The sequence below is a fragment of the Pristiophorus japonicus genome, chromosome 12, assembly GCF_044704955.1.
Source record: "Pristiophorus japonicus isolate sPriJap1 chromosome 12, sPriJap1.hap1, whole genome shotgun sequence".
NCBI classification, from domain to species: Eukaryota; Metazoa; Chordata; class Chondrichthyes; family Pristiophoridae; genus Pristiophorus; species Pristiophorus japonicus.
In genome coordinates, this window is record NC_091988.1 from 76742670 (window position 1) to 76757142 (window position 14473).

Consider the following 14473-nt stretch of genomic DNA (forward strand, 5'->3'; position numbering starts at 1 on the left):
ATCTCAGCCTTCTCTGCTGTAAGGAGAACAACCCCAGTTTATCTAAATAACTGTATCCCCTCATCCCTGGAACCATCCCTGTAAATCTCTTCTGTACCCTCTCCAAAGCCTTCACATCTTTGAGAAAATGTGTTGCCCACAATTATACACTGTAAAGTCCTGTCCCCTCAGTACAGATTCACACGAGGCATGTAGTGAAGTCAAGGTCACTCTGGACCTGCACCTTTATTTCACAGCTCTGGAATGCTGCACTGGCCTGAGACCTGTCCTTGTATATCTGTCTCTTGCAAATGCATCCCTGGTGGTAAGGTATGCTGGTGGTTACAGGTCATATCTTATTACAGTCATGTATAGCATGTTGGGATACAGTTATATATAATAATGTAAGATACATGATATACACAATACTCCAGCTGGGACCAAACTAGTGTTTTATATAGATTGAGCAGAACTTCCTGGCTTTTCTATATGCTCTCTTTTTTTTAAAAAAAAAAGTCCAGGATCCCATATGACTTATTAACTGCTTTGTTAACCTGTCCTGCCACCTTCAAAGATGTGTGCATAATGACCCCCAGATCTCTCTCTCTCTCTCTCTCTCTCTCTCTCTCTCTCTCTTCTTGCACCCCCTTTTAAAATTGTACCATTTACCATTCTTCCTACAAAAACGTTTCACCTCTCACATTTCTGCGTTGAATTTCATCAGCCATGTGTCTGCCCTTTCCACCAATCTGCCTGTGTCCTCTTGATGTCTATTACTATTTTCCTCACTGTTTACTACACTTACAAGTTTCGTGATGTTCTCTGCACTTTGGTGAAAGTAATTTTCGATGACCGACTTTGGCTAAGGTGACTGGCTAATTGTTCTTTTTAAAAATAAAAAAAAATATATATATATTTTTTTTTCTGACAGGATCAAGTCAAGATGAGGTTCATTTCATCCGTGGTGAGATTTGCGGATTACAGTAATTCGAGCACCACCATGCATGAGAATTCAACCATGACCACGGGCACCAGCTCCGCAACCTCAGTGCCATGGTGGACCTCCAGGGGAGTAACTGACACAGCAGCCAACATTACCCAACCACACAAATGCCTCTTAGTGCTATATGAAGACATCGGTGAATCACGGTAAAGTGTTTATCTTTTTGTTATCGGTCTGCCCCTTTTTATACCGACTGGGCGATGGCTCACGTGGGGAAAGGGTGGGGGTGAGACTAATTGGGTAGCTCTTTCAAAGAGCCAGCACAGGCACAATGGGCCAAACAGCAGCCTCCTGTGCTGTATCAAGAGATTATGGAGATCAGACTAGAAAGTGGTGTTGAGATCGAAGATCAGCCATGATCTTACTGAATGGTGGAGCAGCCTCGAGGAAGCTCATTAAGTTCTTATCATTTAACGGCCAAGTGTGGTGTTGAACTATACAGCTCAGAAAGGCACCAGAGTTGCCCAATGTCAGTCAGGGCACTGGTTGGATGCTGCAGTTGATTTGTTCGCTCCTGGGCTAGAGAGTTAAGGTGGTGAGGAAATAAACCAGGGTTTCTGTTTATAAATGCTATCCAGAGATCCTTGAGGAGTACAAGCATGTCAACTGATTATAGGGTCAGGATTGGGCTCGGCTATGTAAGGATAGGCACGTATAGATTAATGTATTGAATAAGCGAGTTGGTATTTTTTATAAAGAAAGATTTGCATTTGTATAGCATCTTTCAGGACTTCCAAAGCACTTTACAGCCAATGAAGTACATTTAAAGTGTTGTCACTGTTGTGATTTGGGAAATGCGGGAGCCAATTTGCACACAGCAAACTCCCACAAACAGCAACGTGATAATCAGATAATCTGTTTTTTTTTTTGTGATGTTGGTTGTGGGTGAGATATTGGCTGGGACACCGGAGATAACTCCCCTGCTCTTCTTCAAAATAGCGCCATGGGATCCTTTACGTCCATCTGAGAGAGCAGACGGGTCCTCGGTTTAAAATTTCATAGAAAGACGCAAATCTCCGACAGTGCAGCACTCCCTCAGCACTGCCTTGGGAGTTTCAGCCTGGATTATATAGAATTATATAAGCAGATAAGCTCGAGTGCTGTCGGGTTAAATTAGGTGTAAACACATTTCAGACAGACTCACAGATGGGCTAACCAGACTCTTCAGCACAGCAGGGGGGAGTGTGAGAATTGGATGTCCGTTTCTGAACGGATTCCAGGATGGCTCGAGAATAATTCTATTTTGCAATAAGGATCAGAAGAGACGAGTGGTTAAAGGTTACAGCGAATCATAGTGAGCGCTCATGCATGAGGAACATCCAGAGTGTAATATACCTAAAAAGGCATTAATGGAGATGTGGACTGAATGATAGCGACTGACTTAACCACTGAACAAGCAGATGTAGCCACAGCATGTACACACAAGGTAATGACTTATTGGAGCAGTAGTTAACCCTATAAGTACAGGCTTTGCTTTAGGCACTCTGTAAAGTCTGACGCAGGACTATTATGAACGGTGGAGAGAAGCCAGTATGTGTTCAATGCCTGTGAGTGATTGACCTTGATCTCGTAGGCATTGCATACAATGGATTGTATTAATGTGTTTATTAATAAAAGTTATTGATCAGACATCTCTATATTTCCTGGCCCTTGAACCTGCATTGAGGTGAAGGATAAAAACCTAACTGGCTGAGATGCCCTTCCTTGATGTTGGAGATGACATACTCATGGCTGGGTGTAGCGGGGAGTGTTACATTTACTCTTGGGGTGAAGGCACAGCATGGTAGGGGAGAGGGACGCATGGCTTGTTCATTGTACTCATTGCAGAGCTAAGAACCTGGAACTGTTACACAAAAGGAAACATCTGATTTCTCAAGGGCTTGACTGTGTAGATGCAAGGTGGATGTTTCCCCTGGTTGGGGAGTCTGGAACTAGGGGGCACAGTCTCAGAATAAGGGGTCGGCTATTTAGGACTGAGATGAGGAGGGACTTCTTCACTCAGAGGGTGGTGAATCTTTGGAATTCTCTACCCCATAGGGCTGTGGAGGCTCAGTCGTTGAGTATAATCAAGACCGAGATCTATACATTTTAGGACATTAAGGGAATCAAGGGATCTGGGCAGGAAGGTGGAGTTGATGTCGAAGATCAGCCATGATATTGAATGGCAGAGCAGGCTTGAGAGGCCGAATGGCCTACTCCTGTTCCCAGTTCTCTCTCCAATATAACACTGAAAATTTGAAGATGAGAAACTACTTTGAAAGAACCTGTTATTTTAAGCTTCAACAACATCCTCCGTTGTTTACAAGCCCCAATTGTAAACGCCAACGAAGACAAAACACCCAGTTGTATTTATATAGCGCCTTCAACAAAGCAAAGCATTCCAAGGCGCTTCACAGGAGCGTTATCAAACAAAATTTGACACTGAGCCACATAAGGAGATATTAGGACAGAAAGAGGTATGTTTTAAGGAGTGTCTTACAGGAGGAAAGAGAGGTTTAGGGAATGAATTCCAGAGCTTGGGGCCCAGACAGCTGAAGGCACGGCTGCCAATGATGGCGCGATACAAGAGGCCAGAATTGGAGGAGCGCAGAGATCTCAGAACGTTGTAGGGCTGAAGGAGATTACAGAGAAGGTGTGTCACAAGATGCTGAAGGGAATTGACAGAGTAGATGCTGAGAGGTTGCTTCCCCTGACTGGAGAGTCTGGAATTAGGGGCCACAGTCTCAGGATAAAGGGTAAACCATTTAAGATAGGGATGAGGAGGAATTTCTTCACTCAGAAGGTTGTGAATCTTTGGAATTCTCTGCCCTAGAGGGCTGTGAATGCTGAGTCTCTGAATATATTCAAGGCTGTGATAGATAGATTTTTGGAGTCTAGGGGAATTAAGGGATATGGGGATCGGGTGGGAAAGTGGAGTTGAGGTCGATGATCAGCCATGATCTTATTGAATGGCGGAGTGAGGTGGGCATGTGGCCTACTCCTGCTTCTATTTCTTATGTTCTTATCGGGAGCCAGTTGCCCAGCCCAGGGGCATTTGAGACCAATTATACCACCTTCAGCGCTGCCCCCTGACTGGGACCAGCCGACTGGACACCGAGCAGGTATCCCATCTGAGACTCTCTGGGTCTTCAGGGCTCAGTACAGCACCATGGTGATGCATTTCCATGGCTGCGCCATTCTGGGTGATGGTGGGGGCGGAGAGCCAGTGCATTCATCTTGGCACGCAGCCGTTTAATAAAACCAGCCTGTGGGATGGCTGGTGGGCTAATTGAATCGCACTGAAGATGATTCTCTCTCCAAACTCAATTTCCTTTAATGGATATTAGAATTGATTTGTGTTGTAAAAGCCCAGGACACCGGGGAAGACAGTGCTGAATTGCAATGCATTGCCTTTTTGATTAGCTTCTTAGTTAAGCTTCTAGATTCGGTTTCCATTATTACTGCAAAAATAACAATTGTTTTTGGCTGATGAATGTACACTTAGTCTGCAGACTCTCTTTTTTTTTAACTGCTAGAACCATAGAAATTTACGGCACGGAAGGAGGCCATTCGATCCATCATGCCTGTGCCGGCCGACAAAGAGCTATCCAGCCTAATCCCACTTTCCAGCTCTTGGTCTGTAACCCTGTAGGTTATGGCACTTCAGGTGCACATCCAAGTACTTTTTAAATGTAGTGAGGGTTTCTGCCTCTATCACCCTTTCAGGCAGTTCCAGACCACCACCACCCTCTGGATAAAAACATTTCTCCTCAAATCCCCTCTAAACCTCCTACTAATTACTTTAAATCTATGCCCCCTGGTTATTGACCCCTCTGCTAAGGGAAATAGGTTCTTCCTATCCACTTTATCTAGGCCCCTCATAATTTTATGCACCTCAATTAGGTCTCTCCTCAGCCTCCCCTGTTCCAAAGAAAAAAAACTGTTCATTCGGTCTGCGTTCCTTTAGACCCCACCATGAATTCCTCACCCCAACTCCCTTAACCCTCCTTTCCTGCAGGCACTGACTCATGGTGTTATGTGATTCCACAGTTGCTAGCGGCTCCCCTTCCGATCTTCACACGTGAGTCGAAACAGCAAGTGTCGGCTAGCTATTCAACCACAGTGGGTCTCGTATTCTGTTCTCCCCCTCCCCCTATCACCCTCCTCCGCCCCGCAGACTCTCTGACCATGAGTATGCTGCACACTCTCTCCCTACCTGGGTCGTGGCGTGCGGTGGGGGGAACGTGGAGACTTTTAAAATCAGACCAGAGAACGAACCTGGGACCTTCGTGTATGTCCGTCTGAGTACCCTACTGAGCCAAGCTGTACATTGCGCATCATTCCACCCTCCAAACTAAAGGATGTTGACAACGCAGGAGGCTGAGAAAATGCTAAAACAATGTATGTTCCACAAAAAGAAGTCCACATTCTGGCAGGGCTGGGGTAATGGGGGGAATTGAATTAGACTTGCTGCACTGTATCTCTCTCACAGCTTCAGGTCATCGAGCCCGTTCCACCATTCAATCAGATTATGACTGTTCAAAATGCTTTCATTTTCCTGAAGTTTGGCCAAAATTGAGGTTTTCAAATCTCTCCAGGGCCTTGCCCCCTCCCTTCCTCTGTAACCTCCTGCAGCCCCACAAATAAAGATCCTGAGTGCAGTGGTCTGGAGGTACTGCGCAGCCTGGGGGTGGCTTTTGAATGGGAGATTTCGCGCATGCGTGAAATTCTGAATGGGCTGCGCATCCCATTAAAGGGACTGCGCACTCAAAACAAATTAGTGGGAACATTGCCTACAAGCATTGGCGATCTCTGCACTCCTGCAATTCTGGCCTCTTGTGCATCTCTGATTTTCATCACTCCACCATTGATGGCCGTGCCTTTAGCCATCTGGGACCTAAACTCTGGAATTGCTTCCTTAAACCTCTCCACCTCTCTCTCGTCCTTGTTAAAAAAGCTCCTTAAAACCTACCTCATCACCTGTCCTAATATCCTATTATGTGGACTCGGTATCAAATTTTGATAACTCTCCTATGATATTTTAACAGAAAGACAGACTTGGATTTACATAGTGCCTTTCACAACCACCGGACGTCTCAAACTGCTTTATAGCCAATGAAGTACTTTTGGAGTGTAGTCACTGTTGTAATGTTAAAGGCGCTATATAAATGTAAGCTGCTGTTGTAAAGTTGTGTGAAGCAAATGACTCCATGTATGGGTTCCAGGTTTCACATCATTTAAAATGATTGTTTCCCCTCATCTCTCTCCTAACAGGGTTCGATTCTGGGATGTCTTCCTGCTCATCCCCAATGTGCTTTTTTTTGCGTTTTTGCTCTGGAAGCTTCCGTCGGCTAGAGCAAAGATTCGGGCCACATCTAGCCCCATCTTCACTACATTCTACATATTGGTGAGTCTCCTGCAGTGAATTAGCAGACTGGTGTGACGTACGGGATAACTGCAAGATGTCCAGACAATCGGAATCAAATTAGAAACACTTGACCTGCTGCACTGTATGTCTCTCTCAGCTTCAGGTCATCTCTCCTCCCCCACCTCGCATCCATCATCCTGCTAAAGCTGTTGACACTGTGTTCTTCCAACTCTAGCCTCTTGATTATCCCCCACTTTCTTTGCTCTGCCATTGGTAGCCTTGCCTTCAGCTCTCTAGGCCCTAAGCTCTGGAGACTTACTTCAATGACTTAAGTGCATAATCTAGGCTGATTAGCATGATACTGAGAGAGCACTGTTCCGTCGGAGTTTCTATCTTTTGGATGAGATTTTAAACTGAGATTTAAATCCTTCGGGTAGATGTTAAAGATCGCACGTATGGCAGTATTTCAAAGAAGAGCAGGGGAGTTTTCCCAGTATCCTGGCCAACATTTATCCCTCATCCAACATCACTTAACTCATTGCTGTTTGTGGGAGCTTGCTGTGTGTGGGAGCTTGCTGTGTGCAAATTGGCTGCTGTGTTTCCTAGATTACAACAGTGACTACACTTCAAAAGATACTTCATTGGCTGTAAAGTGCTTTGGGTTGTCCTGAGGTGATGAAAGGCACTATATAAATGCAAGTCTGTCTTTTTTCTCCTTTTATGCTTTTAGTGCTAATCTCAAGGTTATCCTCTTGTTACCAATTCACCAACCAACAGAAGTAATCTATTTATTTACTCTCTGAAAATCTTCCTTGAATTGTGAACACGCTCTTAGATTCTTTTAACCACCTCTACTCCAACGCATGCAGGCAGAGTTTCCGTTACGCTTCACGACCGTGATTGATGTAATTAACTTAATATCAAACTTGTTTCATGCAGAGACTACACCTCAGTTATCTGAAATTAAAAATGTGGAAATGCACAGCAATTTATTTGTCGTCTGACAGAAAGAGGTTGTTGGTCTGGGTGTGACTGACCTGCACCAATCTCTCTCTCTTGCATTCTCCATCTTAACTTTTATTTTTTATTATTTTGATGTATATTTTGTACTTTTTTCAAAGTCATATTCGTACGAACAAACTTGCAATGTTGTAACGTTTTTCACATAGAAACATAGAAAATAGGTGCAGGAGTAGGCCATTCGGCTCTTCAACACTGCACCGCCATTCAATGAGTTCATGGCTGAACATGCAACTTCAGTACCACATTCCTGCTTTCTCGCCATACCCCTTGATCCCTCTAGTAGTAAGGACTACATCTAACTCCTTTTTGAATATATTTAGTGAATTGGCCTCAACAACGTCCTGTGGGAGAGAATTCCACAGGTTCACCACTCTCTGGGTGAAGAAGTTTCTCCTCATCTCGGTCCTAAATGGCTTACCCCTTATCCTTAGACTGTGACCCCTGGTTCTGGACAGCTGGGGTCCCAGCACAGAACCTTGCAGTATCCCACTAGTCACTGCCTGCCATTCTGAAAAGTACCCATTTACTCCTACTCTTTGCTTCCTGTCTGACAACCAGTTCTCGATCCACATCAGCACACTACCCCCAATCCCATGTGCTTTAACTTTGCACATTAATCTCTTGTGTGGGACCTTGTCAAAAGCCTTCTGAAAGTCCAAATATACCACATCAACTAGTTCTCCTTTGTCCACTCTACTGGAATTTTTTGAGGATGTTTCCAGAAGATTTGTCAAGCATGATTTCCCTTTTTCAAATCCATGCTGACTTGGACCTATCATGTCACCTTTTTCCAAATGCGTTGCTATGATATCCTTAATAATTGATTCCATCATTTTACCCACTACCGATGTCAGTCTATAATTCCCTGTTTTCTCTCTCCCTCCTTTCTTAAAAAGTGGGGTTACATTGGCTACCCTCCACTCCATAGGAACTGATCCAGAGTAGATGGAATGTTGGAAAATGACTGTCAAAGCATCCGCTATTTTCAAGGCCATCTCCGAACGTTCCAGTCATCTCACAGCCATCAAAGTACTTTCTGACTGTAGTCACTGTTGTAATGTAGGGAAACATGGCAGCCAAATTGTGCACAGCAAGATCCCACAAACATAAATAAAATTTGATTCCTGATTTAGTTCAAAAATGGTGCCTTTGGAAGCTGAAAAGGTCCCAACTCTGTAATGGAGAGTGAAGCAGAGTTACTGAGCGAGTTACTTTGTCAATGATTCTCAGAAGGGTACAGGTCCATGATTGTGAAGGGTGAGTTTAGGATGCATATAGGGTGATCAACAGCTGGAATGCTTTGCAAAGAAGGATAGTTGGGGCCCAGAACGATTGGGAAAAATAGCTGGTGAAAGGGTAGGGTTAGTATTTTGAAAGGGTAAGATCAGATTGGCTGAAGGGCCTCCTCATCCAAATCTACCTCATGTTTTCAGAGTCATTTTGGTAGTGGAGCAGTATGGAGCACTTTGATATATCTGCAAGGTGGAGGGGGGGGGACTTTATTTTTTAGGCAAAAAAGAAGAAAGGGAGATTTTACATTTCTATAGCGCCTTTCACAGCCTTCGTGTGTCCCAAAGTGCTTTACAGCCAATGAAGTACTTTTTGGAGGTTCCACATCCAGCAATGTGATAATGACCAAATAATTTACATAAGAACATAAGAAATAGGAGCAGGAGTAGGCCATACGGCCCCTTGAAGCTGCTCCGCCATTCAATAGGATCATGCCCTCAGCACCGCTCCCCATAACCGCTTATCCCATTATCATTTAAGAAACTATCTATTTCTGTCTTAAATTTATTCAGTGTCCCAGCTTCTGTTTTTAGTGATACTGGTTGAAGTATAAATATTTGTCAGAACACCGGGGATAACTCTCAAAGTGCCCTGCTCTTCTTCAGCCGTGGCTCAGAGGGTAGCGCTCTCGCCTCCGAGTCCGAAGGTTGTGGATTCAAGTCCCACTCCAGGGAAGTTTCTGCACAAAATTTAGACTGACATTCCCAGTGCAGTATTGACGCAGTGCTGAGATGGTTTTATCAACACTTAGCTCCTCCCCATATTATCATCATAGGCACTACTTCGAATACGAGGAAGACTTGCTTCCACTCTAAAAGTGAGTTCTCAGGTGACTGCACAGTCCAATACGGGAATTACAATCTCTGTCGCAGGTGGGACAGACAGTCGTTGGAGGAAAGGATGGGTGGGTAGTCTGGTTTTCCATGCGTTCTTTCCGCTGTCTGCGTTTTGTTTCTGCTTGCTCTCGGCGACGAGACTCGAGGTGCTCAGCATCCTCCCGGATGCTCTTCCTCCGCTTAGGACGGTCTTGGGCCAGGGATTCACAGGTGCAGGGTTGCACTTTATCAAGGAGGCTTTGAGGGTGTTCTTGAAACATTTCCTCTGCCCACATGGGGCTCGTTTGTCATGTAGGGGGTTCTGAGTAGAGCGCTTGCTTTGGGAGTCTCATGTCAGGCATGCGGACGATGCTCGACACACTGATGGGCATAACGACCAAACATACCACTGAGGGGATTGGCAGACTGCTGTAAGAAGCCATTCTGAACATGGGAAAGAGTTAACTGCAGTCTGTGACATATTTCCATAGGGCATAGCTAGAAGTTTCTATTTATTTGTCTTCGGTCAGTTTTATAAGGAGTGAGACATTTCTCAGCTGCAGGAGAATGAACAGAATTTAGATGCGAATCAGCTGACGACAGAACAACAAGTGCCTGACCCATCCTGTGAAAACATTCCCCAGCATCAGGGATATTTGCAATGCTGGTTTTGAATGGGAGGCTATTAAAGGAAAGGAACTTGCATTTATGTAACATCTGCATCTTGCTGCATCTACAGGATGCATGGCAGCAACTCGCCAAGGCTTCTTCGGCAGCACCTCCCAAACCCGTGACCTCTACCTCCTAGAAAGACAAGGGCAGCAGGCGCACGGGAACACTATCACCTGCAAGTTCCCCTCCAAGTCACACACCATCCTGACTTGAAAATATATCGGCCGTTCCTTCATTGTCACTGGGTCAAAATCCTGGAACTCCCTCTCTAACAGCACTGTGGGAGCACCTTCACCACACGGACTGCAGCGGTTGAAGAAGGCGGTGGCTCACCATCTTCTCAAGGACAATCAAGGATGGGCAATAAATGCTGGCATTACCAGCGCCGCCCGTGTCCCGTGATTGAATAATTACAAAAAGCAGCACTCGGGAAGGATCCTTAAACTGCAATGAGCTGAATGATTGGTTGATCTGTTTTTGATATTGGTTCCATGCTCTTCTTTGGCCTGCCACATTCCCATTCCCACCTCCACATTCCCATCCAAGTCACACACCATCCTGACTTGGAAATATATCGCCGTTCCTTCATTGTCGGTGGGTCAAAATCCTGGAACTCCCAACTTAACAGCACTATGGGAGCACCTTCACCACATAGATTGTAGCGGTTCAAAAAGGCGGCTCAGCACCACCTTCTTAAGGGCAATTAGGGATGGGCAATAAATGCCAGCCTGGCCAGTAACGCCCACATCCCGTGAATGATTTTAATCTCTATGTACGTCCCAAAGCACTTCCTGTGCAATTAATTACTTTGAAGCGTAGTCACTTGTTATGTAGGGGTCCCACACATAGCAATAAGATAAATTACCAATTAACCTGGTATTTGGTTGGTGTTGGTGGAGAGAGGAATGAGGGACAAACTCCCCTGCTCTTCTTCAAACGGTACCGTGGGATCTTGTAACAGCCACCTGAACAAGCAAACAGAGCCTCAGTTTAACACCTCATCCGAAAGACGGCACCTCCGACAGTGCAGCACTCCTTCCGTACTGCACTGGGAATGTCAGCTGAAATTATGGGCTCAGGTTGCGGAGTGGCTAATTGCACCTTTTGCATTGTCGCACCTGTTGCAGGAGAGTGGCACTTCAGCAGTCTCTGACCGCTGGTTGCCCATTACTTAGGTTTCCCCTTGGCGCTGTTCGCCATCGGGTGGCAGCCAGTACCAGAGCTGGGGAATTGGGCAGCATTTCCCCCAACCCAAACATGCACTGTCGCCAAATCAGATTCAGTTGTCAGGTTCGATTACTAACTTCCAATAGCAAGACAGACGAGCATTTTGTAGCATAAAAGCACCTAAAGCTCTAGCTTTCTGGAATACATTTTCTTGGGGATTGGAGAAGATCTGAGAGTCTTTTTTTTCAAGTCTTTAGATTCTTTCCCCCAAATTTTACTCCCCTGCTCTTCCACAGGTGTGGTCTCCATTGATGACTCAATGATGGAGTAGGTGGCAGCATCTATTATGACCGTCTCAGAACTGGTCATGGTCGGTGCTGCCACCTTCTCCATAGGTGGAAGATTAAAGCATCCCCGTCATGCGACTGTGGAGCTCCTAATCAGACCCTGGAGCACATCATTGAGCACTGCCCTCAGAGGAAATTTGCAGGCCACCTTCAAGATATCCATGGTGTTACATCAGAAGCTTTGGACTGGATCTCCAACTTGGATATTGATGTTTGATTTGCTTTGCTACTTCCATACGGAAGAAGAAGAAAACGACGACGACGACGACGACTCAATAATGAGGTACAGAGACATTGAGATACGGAGGATGGTGGGGATCAAATCCGTAGACGTTGCCTCATGGTAAATCTCTTTCATTTTGGGGTACTCTATCTACCTGCCTCGGTTCCATAACCCCTACCTAACAACAATCTATCAACCTCAGTTTTGACATTTTCAATTGCCCCCCTCCACCCCCCCCCCCCCGCAACCCTCAACAGCTTTTTGGGGGAGAGAGTTCCAGATTTTCGCTCTCTTTGTGTGAAGAAATGATTCCTGACATCGCCTCTGATTTGCCTAGCTCGAATTTTAAGGTTATGCCCCCTTGTTTTCCTTATTTTCAAATCCCTCCTTGGCCTCACCCCTCCCTAACTATAATTTCCTCCAGCTCCCGCCCCCCCGAGATGTCTGTGCTCCTCTAATTCTGCCCTCTTGAGCATCCCTGATTATAATCACTCAACCATTGGTGGCTGTGCCTTCTGTTGCCGAGGCCCCAAGCTCTAGAACTCCCTGCCTGAACCTCTGCACCTCTCTTTCCTCCTTCAAGACGGCCCTTAAAACCTAACTCTTTGACCAAGCTTTGGTCACCTGCGCTAATTTCTACTTGTGCGGCTCAGTGTCAATTTCTTATCGCATAATACTCCTGTGAAGCGCCTTGGGACATTTCACTACGTTAAAGGCGCTATATAAATACACGTTGTTGTCCTGAATTCCCCGACCAAAGGAAATAGTTTCTTTCTATCTACCCCATCAACTCCTATACTCCTCATCTTAAAACACCTCATTTAGATCAACCCTTAATTTTCTACGCTCGAGGGAATACAAGCCTAGTTCATGCAACATGTCCTCCATAATTTAACCCTTGTAACCCGAAAAAGAGATTTTGTGTGCAGTGAGGTTAATCGAGGAATTTTTCTTTTGCAGGTGTTTGTCGTGGCAACAGTGGGCATCGCACGTGCTATTGTTTCCATGACGGTCAGTGCATCCAGCGTAGCTATGGTCACGGACAAGGTAGGTGGAGAATATTTGTCTGTTGCTTTCAATTTTTTCATTGGATTAATATAACTTCTTTACAGGACGGGTTGGTGTCTTGGGTAAAGAATGAGAGGTGATCTCATTGAAACATACAAAATGTCTACAGGGCTTGACAGGGTAGGTGCAGGGAGGATGTTTCCCTGGGCTGGGGAGTCTAGAACCAGGGGTCACAGTCTCAGCATAAGAGTTTGGCTATTTAGAACTGAGATGAGGAGGAACTTCTTCATTCAGAGGATGGTGAATCTTTCGAATTCTCTACCCCAGAGGGCTGTGGTGGCTCAGTCTTTGAGTATGTTTAATATAGAAATAGACAGATTTTTGGATAGTAAGGGAATCAAGGGTTATAGGGACAGTGCAGTAAAGTGGAGTTGAGGTAGAAGATCAGCATTATTAAATGGCGCAGCAGGCCCGAGGGGCCGAATGGCCCACTCCTGTTCCTAATTCTTATGTTCTTGTGTATTACAGTCTTGAAATGCTGCTCCCAGCCAGGAATCCTGGTCTTGGTTAGTCCACCCTGGGGATACGAGTGAGAGGAGGCCAGGTGCTTCCTTATAAAATGTCCAGAAAACATTAGCTCCATTTGGTCTCTGGCAGTATTGTAAGGAGACTGGGAGTTGCTGTTCAGTCTGGAGAGGGGAGGAAACTGAGGGGAGGAAGTCGCTATTTAAATTATTTTTCTTTCTGTGCAGCATTGATAACATTTTACTTCCAATTTTGAGATTTTTCCTCTCCAATATTTCTTCCCTCTTTTCCCTGAAGACATTGGCATCCTCGTTAGAGCCCACAGGTGGCGCTCTGCCTCAGCACCACCCCAAGCGCCCTCTACCTGTGTCAGCCGTGACAACAAATGCCGGTAGGCTTTCCGGCCATGGAAGGCTTCACAGCGGAGCTCGATCCTGTTCCTTACGTCCATGTGTCTACACTTCCCCGGAAGGGAGTCACTCGATGGTATTGGGAGTAGAAACCCTGGATAATGGGACTTGGCGCAAGTTAGGTAAACGGCCAGCAGCGTATTGGAAGGATTCAAGTTTCTGGAGGGTGGAAGATGGGAGGCTGGGCTGGGAGAGCTTTGGAATAGTCAAATCTAGAGGTAACTTCAATGGAAGGCATGGAATGAGGGTTTCAGCAGCAGATGAGCTGATGCAGGGGCGGAGATGGGCGATGTTACGGCGGTGGAAGTAGGTGGTCTTGGTGATGGCGTCGAAAGTTCAGCTCCGGAAAGAGGATGCCAAGGTTGCAATCGGTCTGGTTCAGCCTCAGACAGTGGCCAGGGAGAAGGACGGAGGCAATGGCTGGGGAAACAGAGTTTGTGGTGATTCTGTCCAACACCGGCTGCAATTTAGTTCTGGGGCTTGACTAATCCACCACAACCCAGATCTGTTCCAAGAACAATCCTCATTCCCATCACCCCATCCTCAGTTTTCTCCCCTCCGCCTGAGGCTCTGGGTCGCAGTTTCACTTGGTTTCCTCGCTCAAGGGACCATTCTTTGTGTAAGTCTCGATGGATGTGTTCTTTTAATGGTGGAGTCTCCACAG

General features: G+C 45.7%; 1 protein-coding gene across 3 annotated transcripts in view; it reads left to right on the top strand.

The window, feature by feature from the left end:
• Positions 1-14473, top strand: part of tpra1 (transmembrane protein, adipocyte asscociated 1) — a 69973-nt gene that overhangs the window by 37276 nt on the left and 18224 nt on the right. For all 3 annotated transcript variants that reach the window (XM_070895704.1, XM_070895703.1, XM_070895702.1), the window contains 3 exons: positions 911-1128; positions 6236-6368; positions 12827-12913. In XM_070895704.1, coding sequence (XP_070751805.1) covers positions 923-1128; positions 6236-6368; positions 12827-12913 — 426 coding nt within the window. In that variant the 5' untranslated portion in view covers positions 911-922. The remainder of the gene's footprint in view (positions 1-910; positions 1129-6235; positions 6369-12826; positions 12914-14473) is intronic.